The sequence below is a fragment of the Anser anser genome (genome assembly GCF_964211835.1).
Source record: "Anser anser genome assembly, chromosome: 4".
In the NCBI taxonomy this organism is placed as follows: Eukaryota; Metazoa; Chordata; class Aves; order Anseriformes; family Anatidae; genus Anser; species Anser anser.
Window position 1 is genome coordinate 24,933,141 of NC_139724.1, and position 19,932 is coordinate 24,953,072.

The 19,932-nt window shown below is 37.7% G+C and overlaps 1 protein-coding gene and 1 long non-coding RNA gene across 5 annotated transcripts in view; one reads left to right on the forward strand and one right to left on the reverse strand.

Annotated features, from left to right (window-relative positions):
• GLRA3 (glycine receptor alpha 3) overlaps positions 1-19,932 on the forward strand; it is a 99,543-nt gene that overhangs the window by 36,431 nt on the left and 43,180 nt on the right. For all 3 annotated transcript variants that reach the window (XM_083835373.1, XM_083835372.1, XM_083835371.1), the window contains one exon: positions 19,581-19,804. In XM_083835373.1, the coding sequence (XP_083691499.1) occupies positions 19,581-19,804 (224 nt within the window). The remainder of the gene's footprint in view (positions 1-19,580; positions 19,805-19,932) is intronic.
• LOC310899218 overlaps positions 1,257-19,932 on the reverse strand; it is a 61,896-nt gene continuing 43,220 nt past the window's right edge. For both annotated transcript variants that reach the window (XR_014584082.1, XR_014584083.1), the window contains one exon: positions 1,257-12,511. This is a non-coding gene — a long non-coding RNA (uncharacterized lncRNA). The remainder of the gene's footprint in view (positions 12,512-19,932) is intronic.

The window sequence follows — 19,932 nt, forward strand, 5'->3', positions numbered from 1 at the left end:
ATCTGCGGATGTTTGTGCGTCGTCTAGGTCCTTATAAATTACTTCCCGTACGGCCAATTCCCTCAGGTACTGAATTCCCTTCTCCATGGTGGTCCATTTGCTTGGTAAACATACAAGTTCTTCCTTGAAGAGATACCTTTCCTTCACAGCTGACAGGAGACGCCTCCAGAGGCTGCGAGATTGTGCTCCATCTCCAATTGCTTTGTCAATGCATGCGTCCCTAGCAAGGGATCCCAGCCGCCTGGCTTCCTTGCCCTCCAATTCCACATAATTGGCTCCCGTGTCCCAGCACCGGAGCAGCCAGGTGACAAGCTGCTCGCCTATACAGCGACCAAAATCTTTTCGCACATCTCGTAGCTCACGCTGGTATAGAGTCCGGGTAATTACTGTTGATTTTTCGACATCCTCATCCTCATCTTCAGTCTTCTGCACCTTTGATGGCCGGTGTAGAGTCCGGGTAGTTACTGTTGATTTTCCGACATCCTCATCCTCATCTTCAGTCTCCTGCACCTTTGATGGCTGGTATGGAGTCCGGGTAGTTACTGTTGATTTTTCGCCATCCTCATCCTCATCTTCAGTCTCCTGCACCTTTGATGGCCCAGCCTCGTCTTCACTACGCCCAGACTTAGCAGAAGACTGTCTGCGTTTTAAACGACCTGAGCCTCTATACCATTTTTTCACCTTGTCTACAGGGGCAACTTGCACTGCTACAGCTCGTTTCTCTGACCCAGCCACAGGGTCTGCCACAGGGGTTGGAATACCCTCTGCGGGGTCAACTTGCACTGCTACAGCTCGTTTCTCTGACCCAGACGCAGGGTCTGTCACAGGGGTTGGAATACCCTCTGCGGGGTCAACTTGCACTGCTACAGCTCGTTTCTCTGACCCAGACGCAGGGTCTGTCACAGGGGTTGGAATACCCTCTGCGGGGTCAACTTGCACTGCTACAGCTCGTTTCTCTGACCCAGCCACAGGAGTGGGAGCAGCTGCACGAGCTGGAGCGGCTGCAGGAGCCGGAACGGCTGCAGGAGCTGGAGCTGGAGCGGCTGCAGGAGCTGGAGCTGGAGTGGCTGCAGGGGCTGGAGCGGCTGCAGGAGCTGGAGCTGGAGCGGCTGCAGGAGCTGGAGCTGGAGCGGCTGCAGGAGCTGCAGCTGGAGTGGCTGCTGGAGCTGGAGCGGCTACAGGAGCTGGAGCTAGGTTGCTAGTAGCATCAATTGCAGCTCGATAGGCACAAGCCAGACCCCAGCACGCTACAGTGATTTGTGTCACTTTGGAACTGCCAGAGTCATGACACCTTTTTTTCAAGCATTCTGCCAGCTTTTTAGGATTTTGCAGTTGTTCAGGGGTGAATGTCCAAAACACTGGAGGTGACCACTGCTCTAGAAACCTGCCCATATCCTCCCACACTCCCTGCCACTCGCAACTATCCCGCCTCAAGACAGATCTCCGGATGAGATTCCTAAGTAGTTGTTTAACCCTCCACAAAATCTGAAGCGCATTCAGGAGACATAACAACAAGAGCAGGCTGGTCTGAGTATCCCAAGGATATTCAACATCTCGGAGAACCACCGTAACTAACTCGGGGGATAAGAGGGTGGTGGTGAAGGAGAAAGGGAGAGTGAACAGGTAGGGAAACATGTCTTCCCCTGTCCCCTTCACAGATTGGCTCCCTAACGAAAACAGGCAATAGGTGTAATTGCTAATAGTTTCCGAGATATGGGTTCCAAAGTATAGAGTCGATGTCAGTGCTGAGTACAAATACCAGGTTAAAGTCATGACCAGATATCTCATCATTTCATAAGCCATTGCTACACCGCACAGTACCATAACAATCTTAAACCAGGGCCCGGAAAGGATAAACAGTGCAACAGGGAGCACATACAGAAAGTAACGCACCATAAAACTCAATTTGGAATACAGGTACAGCAGACTGGAGATTAAGGCAATCAACATCGTGACTAGCAACTATTAAGCAGGTCCAATACTTATACCAATTTTAGTTTAACACACTCTGGTCAGATTTGTCGATATCTCAACCCTTCGGGCCCCACGTTGGGCGCCAAAAAGACTGTTGTGGTTTAACCCGGCTGGCAGCTAAACACCACACAGCCGTTCGCTCACCCTCCCCCCTCCCTCTCTGGGATGGGGGAGAGAAACGGGAAAGTGAAGCCTGTGAGTTGAGATAAAGACAGTTTATTAAGACAGGAAAATAATAATAACAATAATAATAATAATAGTGATAATGGTAATAGTATTAACAATAATAATGTGTAAGAAAACAAGTGATGCACAATGCAATTGCTCACCACCCGCTGACCGATGCCCAGCCTATTCCCGAGCAGCCGGCCCCCCACCCCGGCCAGCCACCCCTATATATTGTTTAGCATGACGTCAGATGGTATGGAATACCCCTTTGGCCAGTTTGGGTCAGCTGTCCTGGGTCTGTCCCCTCCCAGCTCCTGCTGCACCCCCAGCCTGCTCGCTGGCAGGACAGAGCAAGAAGCCGAAAAGTCCTTGGCCTGGTGTAAACACTGCTCTGCAACAATTAAAACATCAGCATGTTATCAGCGCTCTTCTCATCCTAATCCAAAACATAGCACCCTACCAGCTACTATGAGCTACTTAACTCTGTCCTAACTGGAACCAGGACAATGCCCCATCCACATTTCTTAAATACCTCCAGGAATGGTGTCTCTGCAGCTTCCATGGGCAGCCTGTTCCAATGCTTGACCACTCTCTCAGTGAAGAAATACTTCCTAATGTCCAATCTAAGCCTCCTCTGGCATAACTTGAGGCCATTTCTTCTCTCCCTATTGCTCCTGCAACCTTCCTTCACAAAGCTGTAGAGAGCAATGAGGTCTCCCCTCAGCCTCCTCTTCTCCAGACTAAACAACCCCAGTACCCTCAGCCACTCCTCATAACACTTGTATTCTAGTCCCTTCACCAGCTTCATTGTTTTTCTGTTGAGCACATGCTCAACAACTCAACATCATTATAGTGAGCAGCCCAAAACTGAACACAGTATTTGAGGTGTGATCTCACCAGTGCTACGTACAAGGGTCCAGCCTTGCCAATTTTTCTATGTTATTGAGCCAAATGATAGTATGTATATGTATATGTCTGTCTGAATTATATTCATAAAGGGAGAATTTCACACTCATTCTCTAGCCAAATGAATTTTTACTCTTTTGCACATATAAATGAATAGGTCCAGTCCGTTTTTCACTTGTTGGTACTATTGGTTTTTTTCACCTACAGATTTAGAAATCTTAAAGAATAGCAGAATATTAACAACATGTGGAAGCCTAGAATAAGATGACATTTTTTTACATGATAGCACTAAATTAGTAGCTGAAGTTTTTAATTTAAGATGAATGATGAAATATCTAAGCATACAACTTTAAAAATCTGAGAAACCTATCAGTTAGTTTGTTCATGTAAAATTAGATGTATATTGGCAATATGGAAACCAAATCCTACAAGAAACCATATAATTCTCTTATTAGTACACTGGAATTTAAATTTCAGCTTTTATCACAACACCCTCAAAAGTGCCTTACAGAGTTTCTCTTTGTAGCTCGAGCTGTGCTCCATTTCACTTTGCACTGTATAGTCTAATGGAAAGAGATTTCCTAATTGGTAAAAGCAGTGTTAATATATAGTGCTGGCAGTTACCAATGGAAAATAGAAGATATTGTTCAGTCTTATAGGATGAGAATAATTTCAATGGCAACATTTTAAGCTGCAAATATTCAGAGACAAAATACTGAATACATGAAGCAATGACTACAGAACACTTACTTAGGCTTTGGGACAGATAGTAGCACATAAAAAAGCCTGCTTTGATTCTAGTAGATATGACTGACCAAATTCCTTAAGATTTTCTAAGATTTAAAATCAGCAACATGTTGATCTTAATGCAGAAGTACAGCAATATTTACTAAGTATGTGTTAACACGCTTAGTATGGGGCATGTTCTAAAATTGAATTGAAAGGGACACACTGACACACCTAATGGTAAATGATATCAGTGCAGACAATTAGTATGTTAAAAAGCATATGTCTGTTATCTGTTCCTGCCACATTTCTGCTGATGGGTATTCTTGACTCAGCCTGAAAAGACGTGTTATCCTGAATGTTGTCAAGAAGCAGGTGACATATCTTTCTCTTCTCCCAGTAATAATGAGATTATCTTACACCTACAAATAAAGCATGCCTTCAACTAAAATTAACCCATTTTTAAGCCATTATGATCACTCTCCTTTCATGAGTCACAGCTCTTGAATTTCTTCATCTTTCATCAAGTGAACATTTCTCTTTATATTCTGTTGTACCTGTTCTAGGTCATCTTTAAACAGAGTACTTGAAACATGTTCACTTGGATACATTGCAAAGCTTAATGATGATGTTTTACCAAATACTTTTTCTAAAATAAATCACTTAGTTTATTATCTCAAATATGATGAAATATATGCCTTCCTTTGGTGAAAATACATTGAAAGTTTCTGTGTAATGGATATAGTAATGTGTTAATACTGAAGTGATTGGCAGAAGAATCTACTTCGCACAATTTTTATTGCAGTTGAGTGAATATGTAATAAAAACTACCTCACAGTTTTGAAATTACAACAACAACAAAAAAACTTATTTTTCACCATATTTGATGGTTAACTCCCTTCTATCAAGGCAATGATTGTTGTCTTGATTCTATCAAATCAAGAGATTGTTCTTGTATGGACTGAAGGTGAGTTATTTAGCATCCTTCCTTTTATCATGAACTTCCTTCTAGGATTCTGAGCCTAGGTCATGGAGTCAGGAGAACATGACATCTTTCAAGTTCTGCCAGGTCTGCAGCTGTCCAGTTTGTTACATGACCAGACTAATGCATGCAAATCCCCTTGCTGAACCTGCATTCTAACCAGACGGCATCATATCTGCTGTCCCTGGATGCAGCAAATATTTTCCATAATCAATGGAAATTCTATAAAAGGCAACTATAGTAGTGTGCCTGAAAGGGGGGTGGAATTTGCTACTTATCCTACAGGCTTCTTGGCTACAAAACATTTGAAGTTCCAGGAACAAAACAAAATAAAACAAACAAACAAAACCCAACAACAACAGCAACAAAAAAGGCATATTTTGCAACCCTGGATGTGCTTCCTAACTCGCAGCGTAGGGCAAAAGGTTGGGTTGAGGCTTATCAATTAGATTAGGGTATCAAGGGTGCACGGTGATTGAAAATGGAAAAACAGTATGCAGTGGTACAGGACTAGTTTATTAACAACAAGACCAGTTGGAGCTGTGCATACAAATGTGAGGAGCCAGTATCTGATTTACTGATATAAACTGACTTAGACGGTGCAGCAGTAGGATGGGTTGGATACGGCTACACAGAAAGGGCCAGTACAGATGATACTGCACACACAGGTTATCAGGTACCACTAGGTGAATTTCCAAATCTGGAAAAATCTGGTTCCCTACAAATACTGAAAATCATCCTTACACAAACTTTTGGAAATGAGGAGAAATAGTTGTACTGTGTTTTATTGCCTGACCTCTGGGAAGGTTATGAGAATGATTGTTCTATTCCATACCTTTTCCTAATGTTTTCTTGCTGTGTTATGAAATAACTATACTCCTGTATAAACTCCTCTACTCCTGGCATCAGTAGTGTTTTTTTTGTTTGTTTTTTTTTTTTCCTCAGAAATAACTCTAGCCTTTTCAGCTCCTTTGACTGAAAAAATAAAGGAATTTTCAATTTTTATTTTTTGCTTCCTTTGAAGATTTATAAATGATTCAGTATAAAAATAATAGATAGAATTTGTGTTGGATTATTCCAGAACTAAATTCCAGGAATTCGAGCAGCAAATGGTCTTTTCCCTGAAGAAAATATCTTTGATTGTTTGGTTTGGTATATGTTTGGACTAGCAAAAATGGTTGATTAAATTGATTTCTAGAAAGGGACAGAATCTTTGCTTTTGCTAGAATTTATGGCCTTTGCAGAAGCTGGTGGCAGGCTTCTTTCCCTAACCCCTCAAGCCAATGGCTTTTAAACTGTTTTCAAAAGCAAATCTTCAGGGAGTTATTAGGGAGAAGTAGTGTTCATTCCTTGGCTAGTAGAGTGCAAACATGTTATTTGAAAAACAGGTTTAGTTACAGAGATGATTTCCACATATTTCACATTTTTTGAAAACCAGTCTATTCAACATGGATGTACAGGAAAACAGAAATTTAAACCATGAAGAGACATGTCAGTAAAAAATGAACATATAATCTTGCCTTTATAGAGATCAACTGTCAGTTAAGTTGTTTGTCACCATTCAACAGCAGCAAACCAACTCAAGTCCAAGTGACGGGTTTATTTCATATAGCATCCTGAGGCCACATTCTGCTGAATGCTCTGGAGATAAATTGCAATTGTACCTAATAGCAGAGTTCATTTGTCTTAGAAAATAGTGGAAAACAGCAAGGCCTTGTTTTCAGGTCTCAAAACACCTGCCCTTTCTCAATAATCTTTCAGCGGTTTATGAGGAAGTGAAATTTCCTTATGAAAGGAAGTAATTTCATGAACTTAGCATCTCCATAGTGACTGTGAAGTTACAGTCTAGAATAGATGATACTGTAATGATGAAAAGTAGATTGAAAATACCATGTACATTTTTGACAGCTTTAGATGAAAGTACTGCCATAGAGGACCCAATTCAGTTGCTAGTGTGCATCTTCAGTACTAATGGAAATTTACAAATTATGCAAGAACTGAAAACAATTATATTCTGTGCATGAATAAGCCATAGCTGTGAAAATATCACAAAAAGTATCTACAACGAAGCATACGTTCAAACAAGTATTTGCACTGACAGCAGCCATGTAATGGGCACAAGGAGAATAAAGGCATAGTACTTTTGCGAAAACAGATACCTTAGAAACAGAATTCAGAAGCATAATATACCAGAAGGTTTCCACAATTAAATACTAAGATTGCCATTTCAGTTGTTTTGATTTGATTAAGCCTGATTCATTTTTATGGTTGTGACCCACATGCAATTTGTTTCTAGATTATTCTGGAAGAAGATGAATTGGAGTAGGTTTCGTATTTATCCCAAGGATTGGTGGCTGAGACAAAGCCAAGTTCCGTAATGTTTCGAGGAACTTGGAATTGAAATTCAATGGGATCTTAATGCAATACAGAGAATAAATATGAGTCAGAAATAAATACTGCTGTTTTTTGTTTGTTTGTTTTTTTTTTTTTACCTTTCCCTACTGATATAAACAGATCATCTGAATCTTAATACCCATCCACAAGAGTGACTTATAACCAATTTCAGACCTGTGTGGTAATGTCAAGGATTCCAGACAGAACTGTATTAATGCCAACAGAGAAGAGGTAATATTTCATGTTTCCCAACATGCAAGAACTGTGTTTCTGCAGACTCTGATATATGTAGAAGACAGGCACTCTGAGCTCATGTACTGAAGCTGCAGGTGGAGACTTACAACAGGTTTTCTCATTTCAAAGCTGATCCTATTTTTATGGTGCCTGAAGATGTAATTCCACACATGTAAGTGGAATTATTTGAAGAGAACTGCATCATAAAGATTTTTAAAAAGTAAGCACTGACAATATTTGTTTTCCTAAATTGTAGCAGGTTTTTGTCATTCAGGTTGACAGAAGACTAAAACATGATACTTGAACATTGGCACTCTTTGCCGATACATAAATCAACAAATATTTTCATTAACTAACAACAGCACCAGCAGAATGTTGAACACTGAATAAAATCCCCAAGATTCTTCACGAAAAGCAACTACTATTTTATAGTCCTAGTTGTCACACAAAACCTCGAACATACTCCACTACCTCTAGCTAGTGCTGAAAACCGAGCATCTGTATCCACTCATTCAAGCTCAGCATCCACAAAATTCACATCTCTCACCAGCTACCACCAGATGCACACAGTATCTGCTGCTTTGAATTCTTAGTCCTTGAAGAAATTCAAATCAGGTGTACAGCCATCTATACCAACTTCATGCCCCAGATCTGTAAATGTGTTAGAATGAGTCAGCCAGAGTTTGTTTCACAGGTGTAGGGAATTGGCAGCAGTGATAGCCTTACACTTGTATACTGAGCCATGTTTTCTTAACTCCTTGTTTACAATAAGGAAAACTAGCTTCACCTATTTTTACTTCACTTGTAGAAGAGAGTGAATCTAAGCCTGCAGTGGCCTTAGTACTCCAAGCACAGGAAAATCATGTTCCAGCTCTCCACATCTCTCCTGTAATTGATCTGTTTTACCTAAAATAGATAAATATTTACCAAGATAGGTATTATAATCAGCTCTTCCATACATACCACAGAAATACATTGCTCATTCTCTCTGATCCATTTGAACAAATGTTCAATTTTACAGAACACTTTGTATAATGCAGAAAGATCAAATTTTCTATTTCCCTATAGACACATACTGCAGTTAGTAGGAAAAAAGGACTGGAAAGGACCACTTGGATCATCAGTGCAGGCCCTTGCTGCTGCAGACAATTTAGCTTTATAATCCCATTCATCTGTTCAAATGCTGTCTAAAACCCAAAAGTTTTTTTCACATGCCAACCCTCATGAGAGGTTCCTCCAGAATCTCTAGCTCCTCATGTCAAGGGAGACCTTACTTATCCTTTAGCCTATTTTTTTTAGATCCCATGTTTACCTGTACCCATCTGATCTTGTTCTAGAAATGCTGAAGAAAAGTTCACACCTCCTGTTACCTCTTAACCTATGCTTGCTTCCTTTGATTCTCTTTTCTCTGATTGCTCTTTTCACTTAAGGGAAAACTATGACTTTAGCAGCACTACTGCACTGTGAAAGCATTACTCCATCCCCTCCAATATTTTCTCCATTACTTTTATATTTCTATAATTGTCATTTCAATCAGTTTGAATAGTAGCTGTTAGGCTAACTGCTGCTAAAAGTCCATATCCTGCATCTAGTAATTACATTATCCAGACAAAGCTGTGAAGATACCTAATTTCAGTCACTGCTGTGGAAAATCTCAGGACCTGTGAAAATAAGATTAAGGCATCCCTACATAGCTCCACTCACGCTGTATGAGGTAGGCTGTTTATAAAGTTTTTTATTTTGTTGCAATAGTACAAGACAATTCATTCCACCAAGGTTACGTTTGTGTAACACTCACAACATTTGTTTGATTTGTAAGGACACGTACCAATGTAAAGACTATGTTAAAAAAAAAAAAAAAAAAGGTAGTGAGAGACCAGGCCAAAATAAAACATTTTTAAAGCTTCTTGACTATAAATGCCTTGATGCCTCACAATGTGTATTTTGGTAATGGAAATTAATCTTATCATGATATATGGGGATTTTGACTTTGCCTCCCATTAACTCTAATAGGAATTAAGTCCATAAGTTAAGTCCATAAGTTAAGTCCTTTGTATTACTATCCTAACACAAGCTTCTCCCTCATTTTTTGCATGAGCCTGCAATTTACTAACACTTTGTTTACAGAAACAAAAGCTATATTAACTTCAAAATTACTTTAAAATTAACTTGAATTAAGAAAATAAGGGATTTTTGGATTGCCATATTTTCCTAATTTCTATTCTTAAGTAGTATGTGTGTGCTGGAAAAGCTCTCCAGTGTAAACACTTTACACGAAGCATTATCTTTGAAATTCTTTTCCATGAATAAGTTTGAGTTATTCTGGCATCATTTAAAAATTCAGTTCCACTCTCACATACTCATTTTATTTTGAATACTTGGTACTTCATGCACTCTGGGTGTGAATTTTTAATTACAATAGCCAAAGTAATCACTCAGCATGAAAAAGCTGTGCACTCAGATTTTTTTATATATATCATACCCACAGTGCAAAAACATAGCCTAAATAATATCCCAAAAAGTTCAAACCATTTTATAATACTTTACAATTCAACAGTAAAGTAATACAATATATTCAACAAACTTGTAGGAATGTTTTCTACAGTCTTTATGACTTTTCTTCTTTTCCAAATAGAATACACAGTGTGCTATCACATGTCGTTGTCATTAACAGTTGGCAGAACAAGAGGTGCTATAAAAATGTGATCCAGACCATTTTTCTCTAAGTGCCAATATGATCACAGCAAGATTTGGGCTGATACGCGTATTTTACTGACGTGCCCCTCCCTGTGTCATTATTGGCATTACAACTATGGTGCTAGATCTTATTTTTTTTAATCCTCCTAAATTCTATTGCCAATTTATGCAGTACTAAAACTCAGCCTCCCTGAGACAGTTTGGTTTACTCAATGGTGCAAAATAATCCTTATGACTTCAGAATCTGTCTCACTTATCATGTAGTCCTAGCAGTCCCGTTCACCTCATACAGCACAGAATTTGGGGGTTGTATCTTCTCTCATTCCCAAAACAGTTTCCTTTGTCCCTTCAGCTAGTTAACTATTTTACACAGGAAGGGCCACCTTCCATCTGGATTCACAAGATGGGTGTCTCTAGATAGGAATCTAGGGATTCCCATCTTACTCCATCTCTCTAGACTGCAGCTAATCCTACCTCACAGTCTTCTCTGCTCCTTTGCTTCTACTGCTCCAGCTTGCAGAGGATTTACCTTTTTCAACTCCTTCATCCAATGCTTTCAACACATGGAAGCTAACAGGATTCAGCTCTCCACAGCTGTAGCCTTCTCCACAGCTTAGAAAGTTCCCAATTGGCAAGCAGCGACAAAAAAAAAAAAAAAAATAGCTGACTGCCTCCTCAGGGCAATTCCTGTCAGAGACTGTGAGCCAGTGTGAACAGATATTGATCAAATACTTTATCACAATCAAGAAGATATTGAAGGTGAATTAAAAACAAATGTACTGAATACACATCACTTGGAAAAAGTGTGTATTCACCATTATTTCTTTACCTTTTTTAATGACGAACAGTAACTCTCAAAAGCAAATCTCTTCTTCTAGCAAATCTCAGTTTATTCCCTTGCTTAAGAAAACAAGCATTTACATTGTCTGATCTTCTATTGAGCAGATTTTTTTTTGAGTTAATAGATTTTCAAAAGTCATCTTATTGAAACGTGAAAGCTAATTTATTGGCATAACAGGATTAGTTAAAGAAGAAGATTTCTAGACTGCTTTCAATTATAAACATTGCATGCTACAATATGTGGGATCTCTCACAATCTCCTTTTCAGTTGCTCTATCTTCTTTTAGAGATTTAAATTGAATGAGGATTTAGTTACTTGACTCTTAGTAGGATTGAGGGGATAGAATACCAAAAATTTCAAATTTCTAGGCAGTCTTTATTAGTTCTTTATTTTACAATATTTTTCTTTATTTTTGTGTACAATGTTATGAAGTTGGCTACTCTGCAGCTTCATGAAACTGAACACATAAATTTAGGTTAGCAAAATAGAAGCAAAATGTTTCAGATTTTTGTCTGTGACTGTTCTGGTATGACTGTTCATATTTGAGGGTATTTGAGATCTATGAATATATGATTAGGATTGGCTCATCAGTGGTTCTCCTCCACTTCCTTCCCCTTCTGTGGATCTAGTGGAAGCCTGTGAACTTGACATGTCTCATCAGCAGTGTGTCTACTCTTTCAATATCTTATCCTTCTCCCTTGCTACTCATCTAGACCCACATACACTTTTTCGCAAAGGTAATTTCTTCATGAAAGGAGCAGATTAGTAAATGGATACTGAATGCAGTTTGTGTCTTTTCACGTTCTATTTAGTGGCCTAAGTGCATTTTGTTATTTTTGAAATGGCCTTCATAATCCCTGTAAGTCCATAGGACTGGTGGACATACCATAGGATTACAGAAGACATGCATCTTTCTGAACCATCAGATAAAAGGGGGAATATCTTAGGGGTTTTCAAGTGCTATTAGATGTCTTTGTGTAGAGAGATTGTTCCCTTTCTCCCCAGTACAAGTACAACTAGTTCAACTCCACATTAACATTTATGTGTTGCTATGACATCAGTGTAGAACCTCTAAAACAACATGATTTTCTTGACAGAGTTCTTGGTGCACATCATGCCTATCAATACATGTAAAGATGACACATATCTAACAAATTTTGTTTAAAGTTAGAGATATGTATCTGTAGTTAAGCTTCTGGACTTAAGCTAGTTCATCTTTACCATTTATTTTGCCCCTTTTACCTTACTCTAGACAATGCCATATTTAGCACCCAACAGTTGGAAGACTGAGGAGAAATTTAGTACAGAATTCCCAAATTCTTCTTTGGTCCTTTTTATTTCCCCGGGGAGATTAAAACCAGGATGATTGTAAATATTTTCAGTGAAGATTTCTACTGTTATTCATTCAGTCATTGAAACCAGTCATGTTCTAAGTGCTAATGTATAATATAAATTAATAACAACACAGAATATGTAGCACCAAAAAGTCATCGGCAAATGAATCATCTCAGAAAAACTCAACTTTTAACATGGCAAAAAAATACCTTCTGGTGTTGGAGCAAAAACATCGTCAGGGACACATCATTTGTCTGCAGAAGAAAAAAAAATATATGTATATATATGTATATAATATATGTGTATATATATATATTTAAAACCGAGAACACGGCAAAGATCAGCAAAGACAGTTTTAGACCATGATGTTTGTTCATGTAATTGTCATGTCCTTTTTCATCTAACCCGTTATACAGCTGCTTGAAAGTGTAAACATTTTAAAAGCCTCTGAGCTGAAGCTTAAAACCCCAGTTACACCAAAAAGTTGCAAAATGTGATTTTAGTATAATGCGTTAGGAGTTGGGAACATGCAACTTCCATTAAGAAATGAAGACACAATAGGAGCTGTGACCAAGATTATTATACAGCAGTTTAGTACTGTGTTAAATTTTTTTAAAAAGTAAACAACCTAAATGTTTTGACTTTTGATATGACAATTATTTATGAGAACATAAACTTAAATCTGCCCATTGCTACTGATAATAAACCAAAAAACAAGCAAACAAACAAACAAAAAAATTAAATAAACCTGTCTATTTTGTAATGTTTCCATCCTAAAACCTATGGAAAATAAGTAGATTTTGTGGAACACTGTTGAATTCAACAGATCTTGAATGTTTTATAGTAAAGAGAAGGAAGTTAAATGCTAATAATCAAGGATCCCTTACAGAAACTACTGCCTATATTCTTCTTTTTAAGCTGTGGGTTGAATGACAAAGGTTGAAAGCTCTATTAATAAGCATGCTGTAAATGACCCATACTTTCAGTAAGGAAAAGACTGAACTAAAGTACTGACAGAACAGTTCTTATACTCCAAACCATGAGCCATGATGATGAATGAGATATTCAAACCAGCAGAAAAGCAAGCAAGCTAGATTCATCTGTCCCATGCATTAGCTGAACACTTATCATTTCAGAATCCAAGACGGTGAAAGCAGGTGACAAACCTAGAAAGAGCATTTGGTGCACTAGTAGTGTACATACGTATTCACTGAAGTCTGAACTTTAATTTTGAAGGGGAATCTGAGAGCTCTGATACCGTAGGTAGTAATTTCAAAGTCCTAGTTTCATCTAGTTCTTTAGCAAATGAGTTTTAGTTCTGTTGACTTAATAAGAGTGTTGCTGGGCAGTTACTGGAGCCAAACTTTGCAAAGAAATTAGACAAAATTAACAAAAGTTTAAGAAAACTATTCACAGGACAACTACCACTTAGTTTTGGGTGTAAGAAAATAAGAAAACCCAGTAAAACACTTCTTTTAAAATTAAAAATTTTAAAGAACAGCATAAAATCTGCTTTTATACACCCATGGATGGAGATAGAGATAGCTCTTCATTCAAAATCCATCAACAATCTTCTCTGAACAGCTCAAATAATTTCCTAAAGCTTCCTGAGATCAGAGGCAAGTTAGCCCTCACCCAAATCCCCAAACCATCTGGCCTGTCCTATTTAATGGAGGGGGTAAGAGCACCCACCATTTTCAAACAACCATAGGATTAGAGTTTTTATCCAAGAACAGATAGGCCTTACTGCTCATCCTCAGCCTGCAAGGGCTCAAATTGCCAACAAATTGCTTAGCCACCTAGCTTGCGGGAGGACTAGACAGGAAAGCTCTGCATCTCTTTGTGTGAGGAACTGCATATTTCTCCTTATATAGCAAAATCAGAAGAGTCACAGGCTTAGAAAGAAAAACTGCAAGAGGAAGGCTTCCTTCTAAGGCCCATTGATGAAGACATTTCGTTCTGAAGGAGAAATCCTACAGTGCTGGAAACTTCACCAAGCTGCTTCTTATTAAGAAAGTGAGGAAGTACCCCAGTTACTTCCAGAAATGTTCTCTGTGGTAGAAGGGTTCTCTGCGGTAAAAGCAGTAACATCATCCTTTGTTTTATCCAATCCCAAATTCAATTCTGGAAAGAGAGCTTCCACCATGGAATTGTTCCAGGACCAATCATCAAGAAGATTCAGTGAGTCAGACAAACCCTTTATCATAATCAACAGCATATCTACATTGCTTCTTGTAATGAATGCCCTGCAGCTATTCAGTACAGAAAAGCATGTTCTCAGAGATGTTTGGCATTAGTCAGATCTTGTTACTCTGACACAGATTTGACATGTCAATTAAAGTTAAGTACTCAGCGATCAACTTAAATCACGGTTAATTTCTCTTTAGCTGCTATAGTAAATCTCTGACAGATTAATGGGTTACAGTTAGTGGTGGAGCATGGAGTCAGTTGCAGTTTTTTTTCACTCACTAATTGAACTGCCATACAACCATAGATTGCTAGTAGCTTTGTTGCAGTTCAGACCTGTAATAACGGAAAGACCTAAGAAAAATAGCGAAGGGTATTTGCAATAATAAATAATGTCAGTGAAAAGATCACCAATGTTTATTAGCATAAGATAAAGTGTGAGCCATTTCAGTCCATTCTAAATGTATTTATTGTAAATGATGTTCTTGCCCTTATATTCAAATAGATTTCCCCCTCTAGTATTTACTCTTCAATATATTTATGGATGGCAAGTGAGTCCTCTGTTTGTCTTTACATTGGCAGTTTAAAGAAATTAAACTTTTCTGTCTCCCCTCAAAGAACTGGCTATCCAGTCCAGTCCTATATCATTATTCTCTTAATATTCAATAACTTATTCTTTTTTTTTTTTTTCAACACGACTACAGATGAGGCTGCACCATAAATAATCTTGGTAATCATGGAATTTCAACTATTAAGCAGGAGAAAAGACAGGGAGATCCTTCAGATTTAATACATGCAATATTTACATTTCTCAGATGTCAGTGAGAGGGGTCTTCTCTGATTTTGCAGTGAAAGTGGTAACCTACATGCAAAATGACCTACTGATTTGAGAGGTTTACTTAAATTTAAATATTTGAGTTTCTGTACTTGAGAAACTTCATCAAAGACATATTGAAATCATTAGCTGAATAGGTTTTTTGTCCAGTCTGAAATTTCCAGGTATGCAAAGGAAAAATGAGAAAATTCTATTAATTCACCCAAAGTAATTAGGTTACCTAAGGTGCAGCCACAGTGCTTTTGGCTGGTTAACAAATTTAAAACGGAAAGATGCTATTACCACATAGTCCTAATACACCACAGGGCACCCTGTTTAATTCTACTAATCAAAGCAACAATAAAATGCATGACAAGTTGCATGCATTTCAGAGACTAATATAGCAACTTTACAAAATCTCACCAGTAAGAATTAAAACAGCTGATGTATTCTGTAATATACTAGTTTACTAGCTTGCCATGTACATTAGTAGGAAGGAGAAAGTAAGCTTAAGAGAGAAGACATCTATAACAAAAAACCTGTATCCATCAGATCCCCATATTGTACCACGTTTGTATCAGTATAACAAAAAGCAAAATTGTCCTTCAAGCCAGGAGACCATACGTTACACAAGAAAAGCTCGTATTAGAAACTGAAAAATAAAAAAGCTAATATGTTTTCACTCTCCCATGGTGGCAACAAGTTCAGTACTGTACTGAAGAGAGTAGCACTCCTGTTTCAGAAAATAACCATTTTTTCTGCTTTCTGCATTTTATATGCAAGTGGTGGAATTAATCTGGCCTTTTTTTTTTTTTTTTAACCACAGTATTACATCAAGAACAGAATAATAAATGGCAAAATTGCTAAGGGCTTGTAATTAGCCTGTTGCAAACACACACACAACCGTTTGACCAAACAGTCTCATTCCCTGTGGGGTGATCCACAAATCCAATAAAACAAATAGCATGCTATGGTTACAAAATTATGCTTCCTTTGAGTTGCTTCTTCAAAACATTGGTTACGTTTTTAGGCAAAGATTCCCCTGGGTCTTATTTTTCCTGATATTGATTCGTCTCCCTCGTAACATCTATTTAAATCATTTAACTCATTCCTGCTCCCCCATGCCTTTAGCAGTTCCTTTGCATTCTGCCCTCCTTTCACTGCAGGTGAACAGCTCTGTCTGCTACATTTGTCATAAATTTGGTACTGAAGATCAAATTCAGCATTTAGTGTAACAAAGTAAATTCCAAAGCACTCCACCCTGTGGAAAAAGCTCTTCCAGCATTATGTAAAATGGAACTGATAGCAACAGATGTAGAAACCTAGAAAGGGAGAAATCTAACCATTGGGGGCTATCACTCTGCGCATGTGTATAACCTATAAATATGTGTCCTTGTTCATGGTTGATTTTCAAACACATACAATACATGTAGTTAATAAAATTAGTATAAATACGTTCCAAAAAGTCTTTATGTGTTCCCTGTAATTCGATAGAAACATAATGAATATAACTTTATATTTTAGACTTCAGCAAATACATCTACATTCTATGTGACTTTCATGATTTCACTAGAAACTCCTCAAGTATTTTTCCAGGCAGGTTTTTATTGGACTTGAATTGAAGTTCACCATGCCCCAATGCTGATTTTATTGAATCCTGACCCCCTAAGAAAGTTCACTCTGTGATTAAGAGTTTTGAATGACAGTGGAACAAGTGTAGACCCATAAATCAGCCTCATTCTGCAGAAGCAGAGCACAGCAGCTGTGTATACGATAGCAGCTTGAGGTTGTTGTAGTGCCTATGGATGCTGCCACAGCTTAAATGATGATTTTTCTGTCCCTGCAGAGGAACCTTCCCAGCACAGATCTGAGTTAGCTGAGTCTGGGCAAGTAGCACGCAGGTATAGTAATCCTCTTGTAGGAAAACAAATCAGTTCTGTCAGTTTAATTCTGTTCCCCATATTGGCATCAAAACATCCTACTTGTTTAAAGCAGGTAAACCTTGAGCTCACAAGGTGTAATTATAAGCTGAGTCAATGAATGTGTATCTCTTTCCTTTTACAGATTAGGATTTTTTATTTTTATTTTTTTTTGTAATGAATATTGAGAGCCATTTTAAGTCAGACTTCTTAGGTGAGAGAATAATGAAAAATTGCTTCAGTACAATTTAACTGGGATTTTTTTTTTTCATCCTAAGAGTTAGAAGCAATTTAAACCCATATACTTTGACTCAGTTTAGGCAAATTGAAATATAGAATAGCTTAAGGTGACTTAAAGGAAATTCATCCATTTGTCTTCCTCCATTTTCCACTTTCATTTCAACTTCCTGCTATGCATTTACATCGACCTGTATTACACTTATGAGAGACTCCTTACTGTATAAATAATATTATTCATTAGTCAATTATGCTCAAGAAAGAAAAGTAAAATAACCTGCAAACTATTTCAGGTTGTATACATTAAAAAGTACATGCTGGGTTTGGCTGAAGTGCAGATGAAGTCTTCCTAAAAGCTGCAGTGCTCACACCCAGTAGCCCAGGTTTAGAGCTAAGAGAGCAAAGAGAAGCTTACTTCTATATCTGCAAAGTAAAAATCTCTCTCATCATGCCATAGTGCATATTAAGAAAAATACCAATAGCTTCTTTTAGGGATTTTTCATGGCTCTTGAGAAGCAAAATTTCTTTCAGTCCCTTTCTGAAAGGGGGATTAAAATGAATTAACCAAATACTAATAATAACAACAATAACAATTATAAACTGTTTAAAAAATCTTTTCCATATCTGCTGAAAACAATAATCTCAATGAATTTCATTCTCTAGGTGTGGTTTTCTAATTACTGGCTTTGACGTTATTTATAAGAATATATGAATATAAAATTCTCTACTGGGAATTTCTCTATATGATATGCAGTATTATCTCATTATCAAGCAACAAATTCTTGGTAAACATGTTATTAGCATATTTGGCTATCCTTATTCAAGCTGAATAATTAAACTGACCACAACAGCAGGATGCTGAAGATATAAAGAACAATTCCCCAAGAGCACATGCTGTATATTGAGGTACCTGTTGTCCTTCATTATGTCTGTTGGCATAAATCTCCCAGCTGTGAGAAACTTATTCCAAGTTTTAAGACAAAATAATTATACCATACTGGAATTTCAGTGATACCCTACTTACACAAATGGGGTTACTAGTTACTCTAACTACTAATACCTGTTACCTGTTGTTATTGGCCAAATTGAATTGCTCAGTCCAGAATACTTCCTCATTTCTGATTCTGCCTCAAAATGTTCCCTTTTAAAAGTTTTGTTTTTGTTTTGTTTTGTTTTGTTTTTGTCAAAATAGCTCTGAGAGCCAGCTCCCATTTATCCTCTGCACCTAAGAAGGTCTTAGTTTATATTTTATTTTCATCCTATTTCACTAATGCAGTAGTGCAAATAAGGAGGAAAATCATAGTATGACCATTAAAAGCATAGGCTCTATGATCTTATGCACAGCATCTCAATTCTGTCTGTTCTTGATGTAATTTAATTATATGCTAATATTCATTTTCTCCCAAACAAATATTTTTATCTTTTGGAATGGTAAATTTTTAATAATGTGTCCAGACAGAAATACATCATCTTTGACAGAGAGTGTATACAACTCCCTGTGACTTACAGAAGTTTAAAGCACTCTGCTCATCTTTTTGATAAAAACACCCTTAATTAAAATAGGATTGACTGTGGCAATAAAGGTGACTACACTTGTACCTAAGCTAATGTATCATAAGCAGTTACAAAATCTGTACCAGATTCAAACAGAGGAGGAACAAGTGTGTCCTTCTCATACAGCTGTATGACAAAATAGTACTTACAGAATTTTTCAATAGGGAACTGAAGCACAGAAAGACTAAGTGGTATGTCTAAAATATGTAAGGATTAGAGAGAGAAGAAAGAAGTGAACTGAGGTTCCCTTACAGCAGGACAGACTTTCACTGCCTCAGAGAGGGAAGTTGAGCAGAAAAAGGTAATGTCATAAAACTCTGTATGTTTCTCTGATTTCTATCTCAAGACCGTGCTACTGTAGGAATAGAGTTATATGGAGCTATATGGACTGTATGCAGAGGTTGGATTTCCTTATCTTGGGATTTTTTCAATTGTCCTGAAATTATTCTTATCCACTGTGTCCCCACTAATACAAATAGGTATCATGCTGGCATTCAGCTAAGTAATTCTTTTGTCATACACAGATGGACAGGGGATTACATGGCTAAGAAATGAAATAAAAGCTAAATCCCTACGCTTGATAAAGCTTTGCGTGTTTTCTCTTTCATTCAGGATTACCGAGTGAACATCTTTCTCCGCCAGAATTGGAATGATCCACGACTTGCATACAGTGAATATCCAGATGACTCTTTAGACTTAGATCCATCCATGTTGGATTCAATTTGGAAACCTGATTTGTTCTTTGCTAATGAAAAAGGTGCCAACTTTCATGAAGTTACAACAGATAATAAGTTGCTGAGAATTTTCAAAAATGGAAATGTACTTTATTCCATCAGGTGAGTCTCTAATCAAGGGATTTTTTTCAGGTAGAAGCTCAAAAGTGTATCTTAGAATTGTTAACAGACATTTTCAGTTTCTAGGCACACAGAATTATTACTAAAGTAAATTGAATTTTGAATACTGA